Genomic DNA, 14,691 nt, shown 5'->3' on the forward strand with positions numbered 1-14,691 from the left:
CCCCCCCCCCGCCTCCATTGGTGCTATTTTCCTCACTCCTCCTCCATTTGTTTTTCAAGTGGCACCTAAAAACTTCAATGAAGGCCTCCACCAAAGAGGAAAGTCTTTGCTTCATACCTTTCAATCTCATCAACTTCACAACCTCTTTTGATATAACCACCAGACAGAGGATAACTGTCTTCCCAGCCCCATTTAAAGGGAGGTAACAGGGCAATCATTATGATTGACCTGGCTTATAACCAGATCTGTACCACATGTGACAGCAGCTATTCAACATAACTCCATGAGTCAGTAAAGCCAGAACACTGAATGAGTGAATGCATGGTTTCATTGTTCAGCACCCACCTCACTTGTGTACCTGTAGAGTTTATCCCAATCTGCTAGCATCTCACTTGTGTACCTGTAGAGTTTATCCCAATCTATTAGCATCCATTTGTAGTATAAGCAGGTCAAAGAATCCTGGAAGATATCCATGGAAGTCCCCAATCCAAAAGAACTCCGTCACTTTTTTTCCAACCACTAAACCCCTTACAGATTGCTAAACTGGAACATCCACTGAACCGTTGCCTGACTGGTGGAGGGTGGTGAGCACCTACCCCTATTCTAGATGCCAGGTGTCCAATCCTAGTCTTTGCTTCACCCTGGACTGCAGCTCTGTCAGAAAATCAGGCTCCACAAATGGTGACCACACCTGTCCACCATGAAAGAATCTTAGCAGTTGGAGAAGTCTCAGGATGTGTCTACATGTTAGTAATCAGGACTTACCTGACCTACAACACAAAGGATACTGGCAGAAGATGGAGCATCTGACCAATGGAATGTGTCCCTTCTACCAAAAGTTGAATAGAAGATGTTTCAAATTGATCAGCTGGTAACTGGAATATGGCACAAAGGTCAAGTGGTATACAATAATGGAGGCATCTGCCTGACCTTTTACAGAGAGTTTCCCCCAAAGTTCATTTCTAAGAAAGACTGGTTTGTTATATCATCCCAGTTCTAATCTATCACAAAGCAAGGACAGAACCAGAGCAGTTTAATTGTTGTTATTGACTTTCTGCAAAGACTCCCATCTTCCAAGAGCTGAGGCAAGCTGTCCATTACTGTCTCCAGCCGATCACTTTGCCCTGAACTGTCATTGTCAATAACAATCAGGCAACAATAATAAAAAAAATAATGGATACAAATTCTGGCACAAGTTTAGAAAGTTTGTGGGAGAGGGCAGGTCAATTAAGTTGACCCCAGTGCTTAGATGGAACTTACTTTATTGACCCCAAAGGGATGAAAGGCAAAGTCAATGCCAACAAAATTTGAACTCAGAACATAGACGGACAAAATGCTGCTAAGCATTTTGCCTGGCAGGCTAACAATTCTGTCAGCCTGCCACCTCAGTAGTAGTAGACACCCATGCTGGTGGCACATAAGCACCTTTTGAGTGTTGGGCCTCACAGAGGTAATGACAAATGACCAAGACCTTCGGCAACTTGCTGTGCTTGAGAAAAAGACCCATCAAGCCAAGCGAAATCGTAGTTGTGGCAGATACCAGTGTCATGCAGCTGGCACCTGAGCCAATGGCACATAAAAGCATTATGCACTTGGAGTGGTTGGCGTTAAGAAGGATGCCAAATCAGACTGGAGTCTGGTACAGCCTTCCAGCTTACCAGCCCTGGTCAAACCATCCCACCCATGCCAGCATGGACAATGGACGTTAAATGATGATGACGAATAACAACAGTAGTAGTAGTAATTTCTGATTCTGTCAAAAGTGACAAGTGGTGATGGAGTTGGTGTGTGGTGGTGGTAGTTGTAGTAAATTTTAAAAAAAACTATTTTGAGCAAAATCTTACCAGAATCTCCATGAGTAAGGAAAATATGTTGCGCACTTCGTTACAGGGAGCTGTTTGGTACTGGACCTATGGGATACACACAGACAGACATTTAGTGGTGGTGATGGTGACAAAAAGTGTGTAGTGAGAAAAGAAATATGAAGAGGAGGTGGTTTGTACTTACCATCAAGCACTCGAGGACTGTCATACTGAAAGTGCTGTTGCAGAAACTACAGGCCAATAGCATATCGGTGACGGAGTCTAGATTTGAACTGACTTCACGTACGGCATACACCACCTTGGCAGAATGAAAGAGAACAATTAAGGGTGTGAATATGTTGAGACTGACACAGTGGTCTGGAAGACATACAAAATAATGTAGAACTTGGTGGTTAGGGATTAAATAATACGACGATGATTAGGACAACATGGTGGTAAGATATGATGGTATGAAAGAAATTTTGCAGTGGTATAGCAATGGTATAAGAGTGGGATGGCAGTAGCATGACAGTGGGGTGGCAGTAGAATGACAGTGGGATGGAAGTAGTATAAACAGTACTCACCTCGTTGATGTAACGGTAGGATCCTGCACCAAAGACGAAGTAAAACATGTCATCAGACATTTTAAGGTACAACTGTGGAGAAACAGTTTGTGGGGTGTAGACTTTGAAGGGATCAGGTTCTGTGAAAGAGATATGAGAGGATAATTATAGCAGCAACATGGCCATCGCTACAACAGGGCATCGACCAATATACAACAATATCAATCTGGGGTACATGCACCCACATCATAGTGTGTGTACATAATAGGAGTAAAGACATAGCTAAATGGTTAACAAGTTCAGATCACAACCAGCAGTTGCTGAGTTCAGTCTGAGCCCATGATATCTTGGACAAGTACCTTTACCATAGCCTTGGATCAACATAACAAACTCTGTAAGTGAAATTAAGCAGAAAGAAAGTGTGTAGAATTCCATCTACAAGTCAGAAGTCCCCACTTGTCACACACACTTGAGAATTAGATTAAAGGTCCACTTGACAGAGGAATACACAACTACATGCTAATTCAAGGACTAATTCTTCCAGTTGATCTAACAATGAGAAGCTTCTACATCAGAACTGAACATTGGATACAACAGAGATTAAATAACGCAATAGTGTCGCCTACCGTCAGTTCTGTAGCTGGAGACATCACAGTTCAAGATTAAAGTAGCAAGGGTCGTCTGCAGGTGGCCAAAATCTCGGGCTTGAATTGGTATCCATCGACGAGATGATAATTCCTAAAGAAAACAGAGCAATTAGCAAATGGGGTTGGAGGGAAGGTTAGCAGCTGACCAGACGACCAAGTAATAGCTTGATAACAGTGGAGATAAGAGCCCTTAAACAGGTAAAAGATTTATACACTCATATAATGCAAGGTAGCCATGTATCTCTTCTACGGCAACGAATTTGTTCCTTCCTCTTCTTTTATACTTCTCAACATAAAGCCAACTCCTGCTCTGCTGCAACTCCATTCAGTTGAGACAGATTTTTCTTTCTCTTGCAAGTTCATTGGTGACCTCAACTGAGCAAGTGTTATGAAAAAAAGCACTCAATACACACTGTAAAGTAACTGGCATTTAAAAAGGACATCCAGCCACAGAAACCTTGCCACATAGACATTAGGGCTTGAAGCAGTCTGTAACTTGTCAGATTCAGTTGAATAATCCAACTGATGTCAGTATGGATGTTCAGCAGTGATGATGATGTCACTGGACTAAGAAATGTTTGGTGGGTCCTGTTGAACTATCAATAAATGCGAGCAAGAGAAAGCAGAGAAGTATGCTGATGCTGATTGTGTGGGAGAGAGGAAGACTAGAGGTTTTAACCCTTTCAATACCAACCTGGCTGAAACCCCCTCTGGCTCTCTACTGCAAATGTCTTGTTTTCATAAGTTTTGAATTAAAATCTTGCACCAAACCTTAGTCACAATTTATGTTCCTAACACTAGCTGAATGATAACGAAGTTATTTTACTAAATTCTTTGTTATATTTAAAATTAATTGAAAGAAACACAGAACATCTCAAAAGAAATACGGTAAAGAAAGGGTGAAAACTTGTTTGGATATGTATTATATATTCAATGATTTGCAATTTTGCTGTTTGGGATGTTGTGTAGTCATCAGGGTATGTTGTAGTTTATCAGTGGTCTGTTGTTATACAAGTTGATACCTACTTCTTCTTTGTCGACGGTCCCAAGTAGAAAGTTGATCAGATGATTGAAGCCCTTCCGATGGAACATGTGGCTGCAGGCCTTGGTACCCTGACAAAATATGAAGGGGAAAAGGATTTCAATTGAGAATATAAAGGAAGAGGGAAGAAAATACAACAAGGTATTTAGTCTGGAGCTGTAAGGATTCTCCCAGCTCAGAAGAGGAAGAATAAGAATCATTTGTAATTTGGGCAACCAGCCAGCAATTTTCAGGTTTGGTGGGTGTGCCAATTGATATCGCCTAGCCCCAGTACATGACTGGTATTTTAACAAGCCAACCTTGATACTCAATTTGGGTGTAGTGGTTTCAAAATGATGCAGAGACTATTGCAACAATTCTTACCATCTGAACGTAACTTTTGAGAACGAGGAAATATTGAGTGGAGTTTTTGATGTTGTCAGGAAGATCTTTGTTTAGCATGTGGAGCAGATGACCCACCAACTGGTCAAAGGATTTGTATGTCTGAAAAATAGGACAAAAAAAAAAACAAAAAAAAACAATTAAAACACAATTTCTTATGGAAATACTGCTGTCAATCCCATCCAACAGACACACTTAAGATCAAGGAGGTTTCAGCCATGCCCATCCCAAGTTTTATTAAGACGTAAGTGTATCTAGGACTACATTATCTAATGTGTCCTTCCTTGTTGTTGTTGTTTAGCCCCAGTTCAGTCCTGATTTCACTGCAATTTAAACAAGGAGCCACTCACTACAAATGACCATAGAACTATGTATTTGTTCATCTCCATTGTCTCAGTTCACTGGACTGAGTTACCCCAGCTGGACAGATGTCCTATCCATGGGGATATTAACTCACAAACCAATGTAATATCAAGAGATAGCTATCAAGTTATGATAAATATTGCATCTATAAATATGTCCATATAACTATGCACCCTTCCCTTCACATATTACCCCCATAAACCTTACCTCCATTTCACTGTTCACCACTAAACACTGCTCTTTTACCCTCAAATCCATTTATTTTGTTTTATATTAACTTACCATCGCTACATAAATACATATTCACTGCTTACTTCAATATCACTTCTTGACAGCTCGCAATGTAACCCTAAATCCAACTAACCTATCATCATATATGTAACTGAAGGGGAGTAACCTTTTCCCTCCATATCCAGTCAATCATTAGCCCTATGCCCATAGCCCTCCTGCCTCATGTGACCCTTGTTGTGTCCAGCCCCTCAATATCAAGCAATGACCACATGAAGAACATAAGACTCACAGCTACAGCACCATGTTGAAAGAAGCTATTCATCATACGTTGGAGGATTTTGGCCAGGGTAAGCCGAACATCTTTGTTTGGACATTCCAGCAGAAAGGACCTACAAAAGAAAGAGACAGACCTTACAGTAAGGGTTTAACAAAGTGTAATTTGTGGGCAGTGATGAGGGTTGATAATGGGCAAAATAGGGAGTTAGTTGAGGGTTTGTTTTAAGTAATAAAGAAATCTGTGATAGTCTGGGTGAAGTACTTGACTGGGTAGGAGATTGATGAATCTAGTCTGCAGACTGTACCCAATGCCACAGATGCGTCATTGGTAGATGGTCTATAAATTGTAACCAATGCAGCATATGTGTCCACAAACATAATTATTAACCATACTTTTAATTGGAGAAAGTAGATCATTGAACAGATTTTCAAACTTGGTCTTTTAACGAAGGTCGTTAGTGAAATTAGCTTCAACACAATTAGATTCAGTTTTCTTGTAGTAAAGACCGTCACAGCCAAATGAAATTGATGTAACACAATTAATGCTCACAATTAACAGTGTTACCAAAATTAACGCTGCCACTTGTTCTATCATTTATCACTGAAACAATTTTTTCAAAGTTCTTATTTCCTTTGAATTCTTCCCTTAATCTCAAATTTTTCTCTAATTCCATCAACATTGAACTTCCTTGTCTAAAATGAGAAACAAAAACCATTTTTCACGAATCTCTTCATGAAAATTCCATCAATAGCAACTCCTTTCACTTCATTTCTTCTACAATTTCATTCTGTTTCTCCAGAAAGAAGCTCATGTTTTTGGCTGAGCAATTCTTATAATTTCAACAGAGTCAAAAGATCACTTCTTGGATTGGTTTTGTAATTTAGAATTAGTTTTTTAATGAAATGCATGGAAATTCTGAGAAAATAAAATGCAATCCCAGGAATTTTCCACTGCATTTTTAATCCAATTTCCCAGGAATCGCACAAGAGAAGCCCTTAATATTTTAGGAGTGTCATAAGGCTGCTGGTGATGGGAGGAGAGCAGTGGTTGTGATTGGTAAGGGTAGGGAGGGAGTAGTATGGCCATGGCTTTTAAGAGGAGGCAGGGACCGTGAGGTGAGCAAGGGTAGAGGAGTGGAGGTTGGTTGCAGGACTAGGAGGAATAGTGAGAGGTACTTACTTGATGTAGGTGTAACCATCGTCTTCTCCAATCATGTCGACCAGGCACAGGCAGGCTTCTTTGCAGCGGGTGACCAACATCTCAATCACAGTGACCCAGTCATCTAACTCAGCCCTGAACAATGACAACAACAATATTAAACCAAAGTTATGCCTTTCTATGGGAGGGGGGCGGGGGGCAGAGAGATTCAGTCGGATATAAAACTTGATAAATTGTACAGGCTGTCAATAAATTTAAAATTCATAGACAGAAATAATTACTGGTACACTAGAGATTAGTTAATTACTGGTACATTGGATATAGATAAATTACTGGGCTCTGTCCCTTCTTTATCAACGCTGGATGTTTTCAGTGAATCAGAAAATAAAAATTACACTTTCTTACTTTGTCTTCAGTTTTGCTCTGAAGTACGAATTGATGAGGAATTTCATGGCCAGCTGGAGCGACTGTACACATAACTTACTGTAGTTGGGGTCAGTTTCATGAGCCTGTGGAAAGATGAATGGAGTGGTTTCGTCAAAAGGGGACAGTACATGGTTACAGAGGGAGAGGAAGAAGTATTTAGTTCCAAACACCAGCAGTCACGGTTCAGTTCTGATTAAAGTCAACATTAATCTCCCAGCCCAGGGTTTAATAATTACCAATACTATACAACACACCCTGCCTCTCTTCGGTTGCATGAACTGGTGCCCTGTCATGCCTCAGAGCTAAATCTTTGGGAGTTCAATCTTATGAAGGTTGTAAAAGTTCATAGGCTGACCAAGATATTCTCATGGAATTTAACCGAATGAGGTTTATTTTTCAACAGTCTCCTTTGATGTCTCAGGAGAGACCTTTATGAATTTCAAATTAGTACAAAGCCCTGACCTCCTTCAATGCATCTGTTGTAGTGCTCCTGCCACTTTGTGAAGGTCCCACTGAAGTCCTCAAAAGGAAAGGGATCCAGCACCTTTCTCACAGCCTCCTTCAGCTTGAAGAACAACCAAATGTCACAGGAAGCAAGGTCTGGACTGTAAAGAGGCTGAGGGACAGGTCTGATGTTATTACAACAACAACAGTACAAACAACAACAACAACAACAACAACAACACCAACTTACTGCATTAACTGCGGCCAGGTTCTTGATGAAACGGAAATACTCATTGTTGTAAATGTCTCTGTTCTTGACAAAGATTATGTTCTCGGTGCCAATCACCTTCTCAATGCTTGCTGGCATCTTCTCTGTGAAAATACCACGTTTTTCCCCTTTGTGGACCAACTCTGTTAACTCGACCAGGCTGTCAGAGTTCAAACTGCGTCTATGGTGGAGAAGATGAGATGACAATGGGATTATTAGAGAGATGCAAGTGTGGGAACAGGCTTCTTACAGTTGATCTAACACAAGGCTTTGGTCAGCCTCAGGTTAGAACCGAAGACAAATTTATGGAAGTTTATCTGCTGAAAAATCATTATTGCTTACTGTTGAGGTTTCCATAGCAACAAACATTTTGGAAGGTTGTCATCGCAACAACATGAAGTCTGCACTGTCGTCCTTCTAACATTTCTTTCCTACAGAATAAGCTATTCTGTATATGTCATGCAGGCTGCCCTCCACACACACACAAGGTTTTCAGTTATTAAAGTTTGTATTAATTTAAAAAACAAGAATGGAAAGACAAACACTTACCTTGGTTCAAAATGAGAACATTTAGACAGAGAAACTTTGGATTTCTTTGCAGAAACAGGTGTCTTTGGTTCATCCATTCGTTCATAGAACAACATATAACCATTCCAATAACGGATCCGATCTTCAGGGTAGGTCATGTCTGGAAGCAGCAGAAGAGACAGACGTTTTATATCTTACAATTGAACATAGAAATGAACTAAATCTCAGCAAATCACCCACATCCTTTCATGTCAGCTGCCCTCGAGTCAGTCAGTTACTGCTCCTCCTAGATGTGGGGTGGAGGCCCACATCTCTCTTCTACATTCTATTTTTGTGACTACTCACCCTTCTTAATATCAACCACTTTACAAATTGTCCTAGATACATTCTATCGAGGCACCAACTCTTACTTCTTTCCAAATAAGGTAATATTTTTCCTGTTTCCACAGAATATTGGAATTAAATCATTCTGCTCGTCTGACAGCATCAATTATTTTACAACTATCAGATGACATTGAGGCAAGGAGATAGTGACACACGGACATGTACACACACACACACACACACACATATGCGACAGGCTTCTTTAGCCATATGTACATATATTTATACAGACACATACACACACATATATATTAGATAAATAGATATGTACATATTTATATACACACACACACATATGCTAGCATGGAAAGCGGACGTTAAACGATGATGATATATATATTTATACACACACACACACATATATATATATATATATATATATATATATATATATATATATATATATGTACACATATATTTTCCTCCTAGACATCTGATAAGACTTTTGTCACAGATATATGGCAATGCTTACTTTGGTCATAAACTTTTGCTTTGTAAAATCCACCAAAGCATTCAGCTTCAAGGTTGGCATCTGTCATGTGAAACTCTTCTACTGTAATGTCGTTGAATTTGAACCAGCAACCCTTCTTAGGATTTGTTGAGACTGTTCCTCTGCAACACAAAAAAAAAGGTTCATCAGATCAATAGGAGAATGTCGTGCATGTGTATAAAACACTAAGTCATGTGTCAATTCTTTGTCGTGCAGGAATAGGGAAAATAGTGGCTGTGCTGAGAGAGGTGGATTATTAAAGTGAGAAGTAAATTCGACAGACAGAGAAATGGTTTAGCAGACACAGAGAGATATATAGGTAAAGAAGAAAGAATTTTTTTGTTACCACTTAGGAGAGATGGAGGAAGTAGTCCTCAAATCAAAGACTTGGCCGCAATACTTTCAACAATGACCCCAGGATTAAGTGAGGAGTTACATCTACTACACAACTCAGAACACAAAGTGAGAGATCAAATACCACAAGGTATTTCTAACAATGTTCCAAGAACTCCCTGACCAGGGAATTGTTTAATTTGATTCCTGGAAGGGATGAAAAGTTAATTGATCTAGGTGGGATTTGAACTCAAGAGTTAGAAGATCCAGAACAAATACCACAAGGTACTTTGTGGTCTGCTCTAATGACTACTAATTAACCACTGGAATCGTTGGAGATAGCTTGTATTGTCTGTTTTTTCTCTTTGTGTTCTGAGTTGCTTTGTAGTAAACTTGATCCCTCAACTTGTCCTGGGGTCACTTCAGTGTGGAGGGGGGGGGGGGGGGGGTCACCTTGTTAGAAGCTTTGAGGCCAGGTCTCTGGTTTGAGGATCACACCATACTTCCTCTCCACCCACCCACTCCAGTTTCAGTGGACTCTGAAAATAAAAGGGGTCAAGGGAGCTGTTTTTCCCTCCCTAAAAAGAAAACGAGAAAGAAGGAATAACAGTAGCAACTGAAGTGGTGGTCATCCCCGGAAACACTGCAACTCACCTGCGGTCTTTAATAAAGGAGTAGTAGTGGCCAGCATTAGCTTGACCACTATGGACGACAATGCCAACAAGTTCATAATGTATTCGGTTTGGTATGACTTGGTTTGTTGAGGTGACTGGATCCACATACTGACCATCTGCCGAGTCTTCCTGACATGACGACCCCAACGTTGATTTCTCGCTAGTTTCCTCATCAGAATAATTGTGAAGGCTTTCACTTTCTCGCCATGCCATCCCTTCAGCTGTATAAGGCTCCATGTCGAGGACCCAGGGAAACTACAAAGAATCATTAAAAAAAAAAAGGGTCAAAGTCTACCACCAAAGTTTTATGATTTGTTGCTAGGGGTTCCACAACAGATTCCTGGTAGTTCTGTGAGAAGTCACTTGTAGTTCTGCAAGGGCTCATTAGATTTTCCATGGAAGATTGCTAGTAATTCTACAGGAAATTATAATGGATCCCTTGAGGAGCTCTACAAGAGTTTGCTAAGGGTTTTGTGACACTTCAAAAAGGACTTTTGTGACAGGTTGCTAGGTCCCGCACAGGTCACTAGGCATTCAACAAGAAATAATGAGAAATACACTAATTCTATATCAATATAGTTTTGTATTTAATTATATGTTTGTAATTAACTGTCCAAATACTTTCACATTTTAACCCTTTATTTCTCAACATAAAGCTGTCTCCCCCAATTTTATTCCCTGGCAACAGACCACGCTTGAATGTTGTTTTTCATGTGCCACCAGCACGTGCTGGTAAGGCGACACTGGCAACAATCACGCATATAAAATATACATATAGATATATATACATCCAATTAAACCTTGGGAGAGGCATTATGCCTCTCCCAAGGTTTAATTGGATTTCTTTCAACACACGTATCCACATCAAGAATCTTGCACACGAAATACACATACGAAATATATATACATCGATATATATAAATGTGCTACATATATATTCTTTTGTTCTTTTTACTTGTTTCAGGCATTTAACTGTGGCCATGCTGGAGCACCGCCTTTAATCGAACAAATCGACCCCAGGACTTAACTTTTGTAAGCCTAGTACTTATTCTATCAGTCTCTATTGCCGAACCACTAAGTTACGGGGACATATACACACTAACATTGGTTGTCAAGCGATGATGGGGAGACACACACACACATATATATGTGTGTGTATATATATATATATATATATATATATATATATATATATATACACACACACACACACACACACACAATGGGCTTCTTTCAGTTTCCATCTACCAAATCCACTCACAAGACTTTGGTCTGCCTGAAATTATAGAAAACACTTGCCCAAGGTACCATTCAGTGAGATTGAACCAGGAACCATGCGGTTGGGAAGCAAGTTTCTTACCAGACAGCCACTCCTATGCCTATATGTATATACACACACAGTGTGTGACAGACAACTAGAGCCACATATAGATATATACACACACATAATAAACATTACCTACCTTGAAATAGTCATCAAACTTCAATGCTTTCTGCGCCTCCCAGTCATAACCAAACCTCTTCAACTGGATGCACAACAATGGTGGCAGTGTTTTGATACACATACGTTTGATGGTGTTCCTCTGAAGTGGACAATATACAACACAATCAATAGATTGTGGGTTCAATTCTTACAAATGTAACAATACTAAAATACCAGCAGGACATTTATGAAAGACAGGGCGAGAGTGCTAAGCAGTGACACATTGAAATACAAACCAGGCATATTCGAAGCCATAAAAAAAGCCATTCTCTATCGTTTGTAAAACACTGAGTCAGCTGAGAGCAGCAGTGGCCGATCCAGGCTGTGGGGGACACATGCATTTCAGAGTGGGGTTATCTTCTTTGAAGTCTCTGTGGTTGAAGAGGAGATGACTACTTCAAACAGCATGTATCCCACAACCTGGTCAGGTGATGTTGGGAGTAGATTCAGTATATTTACACCTGTCTTCAATGAAAAAATTTTCTCCATGACAATCCACAGTGAATGAGCTTCTTGCATCAAACATATTCAAACTGGTAACAAGTTTGTATTCAGAAAACAAAATGCATTTCATAGAATGTTTAGGAGTTCAAAATCAATCACACACCCACCTTACAACAAGATACATTTGACTGAGTTACCACTTTGTGAGGGAAGGACAGAGCCAGGGACCACAGTGGCAGTTAGGAAGGAGCAAATATGGAAAGGTATTTTTGCCAGATGTCAGATAATTGCAGGATGGAAGGGGGGGGGGGGTAAGAACAAGGAGAGAGAGAAAGAGAGAAAAAGAGAGAGACAGAAAAAGAGAGAGGGAAAGAGAGAGAGAGTGTGTGTGTGTGTGTGCATGAAATACTGAAAGCCCTCAAAACAGTGGGAAAAAGATGTGAGATAAATTTACCTTTTCTTGACATTTTTCACAAAAGTAAGCATTGTCTCCTTCCAGAAGTTCCCCTTTCACAAACTGGTCCAGAGAATCTTGTAAAGTGGCATTTTTGACTGTCAAATTCAGGGCAAAGAAAGCTTCTTCTCGTTCATAGCTTCAATAAAAATAAAGAAAACTGGAAATATTGTTTCAAGCAACAAATTAAACAAAGAAGGTTCTTGAAGAACTCAATACAGGGCTGTGTATGTGTTCAGTGGGTTACATCAACCCCAGTGCATAACTGGTATTCATTTTATCGACCCCGAAAGGATGAAAGACAAAGTCTACCCTGGCAGCATTTGAACTCAGAATGTAAAGTCAGAAGAAAGGTCGCTAAGCATTTTGCCTGGCACCCTAAACCCTAATTCTGCCAACTCACTGCCCTACTTTTCATATTAAACCTTTGAAAACCTGTGAAAAGCCTTTAGCAGGTGTGACTCCGTTTCTCTATCCCTGTTCTTACCAGATGCAAAAGCGGGGGCCCACCATTTACGGCTGAAAATAACAGTGTTTCTGCCAATTATTAATTATCTTCATTTAACGCTCATGTTCCATGCTAGTATGGGTTGGACAGTTTGTCAGGATCCAATGGGTTCAAGGACTGGATTGGGCTTCAGCTTCTGCTGTGACAGGGTTTCTATGGCTGGATACCCTTCCTAATGCCAAACACTTCAAAGAGTGGACTGGCTGCTTTATTTCATGGCACCAGCACCAGTGACTTTATAGCTCAGAAGACTGCGAGCCACAAGCGACAGTGTGGTTCGCTTTATTCTAGGGGATGTGTGTGTGTGCTTGTGTGTGTGTGTGATCAACTCCCCCCATTCACTGCTGGCACCCCTGCCCTACTTGTTCCTACCTACCCCATACATTAAAGGCCCTCTCTGACACCCCCATAGTAATTTCTAGTTCTGTCTCAAACCTTCCCTTCTAAAATGTGAGGTGCCATGCAGCTCCTCTTCAGCATGTGGCCTCTCCTGTGCCAGCCCTTTTCTCTCTGCTCCTTATTCTCTCCTAGTATAATGAAGTTCCTCCTCGACACATGAAGTTTACAATGTTGCAAGTTGCTAGGCAACCTCACAAAAAAAAAAAAAAGCACTCAATACATTTTGTAAAGTGAATGGCATTTGGAAAGGCATCCAACCATAGAAACTAAAAGAAAGTTGACATTGGAACATGAAGCAGTCCTCTGAACTGCTGGATCCTATCAAACTGTCCAACCATGCCAGGCCAGCATGGAAAATGGATGTTCAATGATGATAAAGACGATGGGCTTTTTTCTATCATGGATGGACATCTTTACGCAGGAGACTGCAAAAAACACACCACTAACACACACAGAGCATGGGTTTGTTTTCAGATTTCATACTCCAAGAGTTTGGTTGGCCAAGAACTCAAGTAAAATATACTTGCTCAAGGTACCACATGGTGGTACTGAACCCAAAACCACGTGGTCAGGAAGCAAATTTCTTAACCAGGCAGCCACACTTGCACTTCATCATTGATTATTATTTCAAGTCACTTGCCAAACAAGTTCACAAAGTGTTTTACACACACACACACACACACATGGAAGACTCTCCTACTGTCGACAACAGATGAGGGGTTTCTGCAATTTTTCTACTGAACAACCTCCACAGATGATTTGTTTCTAGCAATCAAATGCTTCTGCTGCACGTTAGCTCATTCTTCCCTGCATCTAATCAGTGATTGCATAGCGAAATGAAATGAACCCATTAGACTGCTTGATCCAGCAATTGAAACTACGGTCTTACAATCACACACCTTGATGACAAAGCTCTCAGACAGAGAGATATGGATAGAAAATAATTGGTAAGGCCAAAGACTCAAATTTCATAGTTAAAAGGTTAACCTCTCCCTCTCTTTCTCTTTCTGGTGTCATGGCCAATTGGATCCAGTCTGAAGCAGATACATGGTTTGATTGCCATCAACGAGTTTGTTCCAAACAGCAAAACAATGATTAAACCTTGATTCACTCATTCAATCATCATCATCATCATCATCATCATCGTTTAACGTCCGCTTTCCATGCTAGCATGGGTTGGACGATTTGACTGAGGACTGGTGCAACCGGATGGCAACACCAGGCTCCAGTCTAATTTGGCAGAGTTTCTACAGCTGGATGCCCTTCCTAACGCCAACCACTCAGAGAGTGTAGTGGGTGCTTTTACGTGTCACCCGCACGAAAACGGCCACGCTCGAAATGGTGTCTTTTATGTGCCACCCGCACAAGAGCTAGTCCAGGGGCACTGGCAAC

The 14,691-nt window shown here is 40.6% G+C and overlaps 1 protein-coding gene across 1 annotated transcript in view; it reads right to left on the minus strand.

Annotated features, from left to right (window-relative positions):
* Positions 1 to 1,808: 1,808 nt before the first annotated feature.
* The window catches only part of LOC106874073 (ubiquitin carboxyl-terminal hydrolase 24), a 73,832-nt gene continuing 60,949 nt past the window's right edge, over positions 1,809 to 14,691 (minus strand). The window contains exons 43-57 of the mRNA XM_052977509.1: positions 12,393 to 12,531; positions 11,475 to 11,594; positions 9,992 to 10,266; positions 8,987 to 9,126; positions 8,152 to 8,290; positions 7,585 to 7,783; positions 6,870 to 6,973; positions 6,486 to 6,599; positions 5,319 to 5,418; positions 4,418 to 4,537; positions 4,039 to 4,125; positions 2,992 to 3,103; positions 2,387 to 2,505; positions 2,008 to 2,121; positions 1,809 to 1,910 (exon numbers count right to left, since the gene is read on the minus strand). Coding sequence (XP_052833469.1) covers positions 1,824 to 1,910; positions 2,008 to 2,121; positions 2,387 to 2,505; positions 2,992 to 3,103; positions 4,039 to 4,125; positions 4,418 to 4,537; positions 5,319 to 5,418; positions 6,486 to 6,599; positions 6,870 to 6,973; positions 7,585 to 7,783; positions 8,152 to 8,290; positions 8,987 to 9,126; positions 9,992 to 10,266; positions 11,475 to 11,594; positions 12,393 to 12,531 — 1,969 coding nt within the window. The 3' untranslated portion in view covers positions 1,809 to 1,823. The remainder of the gene's footprint in view (positions 1,911 to 2,007; positions 2,122 to 2,386; positions 2,506 to 2,991; positions 3,104 to 4,038; positions 4,126 to 4,417; positions 4,538 to 5,318; positions 5,419 to 6,485; positions 6,600 to 6,869; positions 6,974 to 7,584; positions 7,784 to 8,151; positions 8,291 to 8,986; positions 9,127 to 9,991; positions 10,267 to 11,474; positions 11,595 to 12,392; positions 12,532 to 14,691) is intronic.

This window comes from Octopus bimaculoides, chromosome 28, assembly GCF_001194135.2.
Source record: "Octopus bimaculoides isolate UCB-OBI-ISO-001 chromosome 28, ASM119413v2, whole genome shotgun sequence".
Lineage (NCBI taxonomy): Eukaryota > Metazoa > Mollusca > Cephalopoda > Octopoda > Octopodidae > Octopus > Octopus bimaculoides.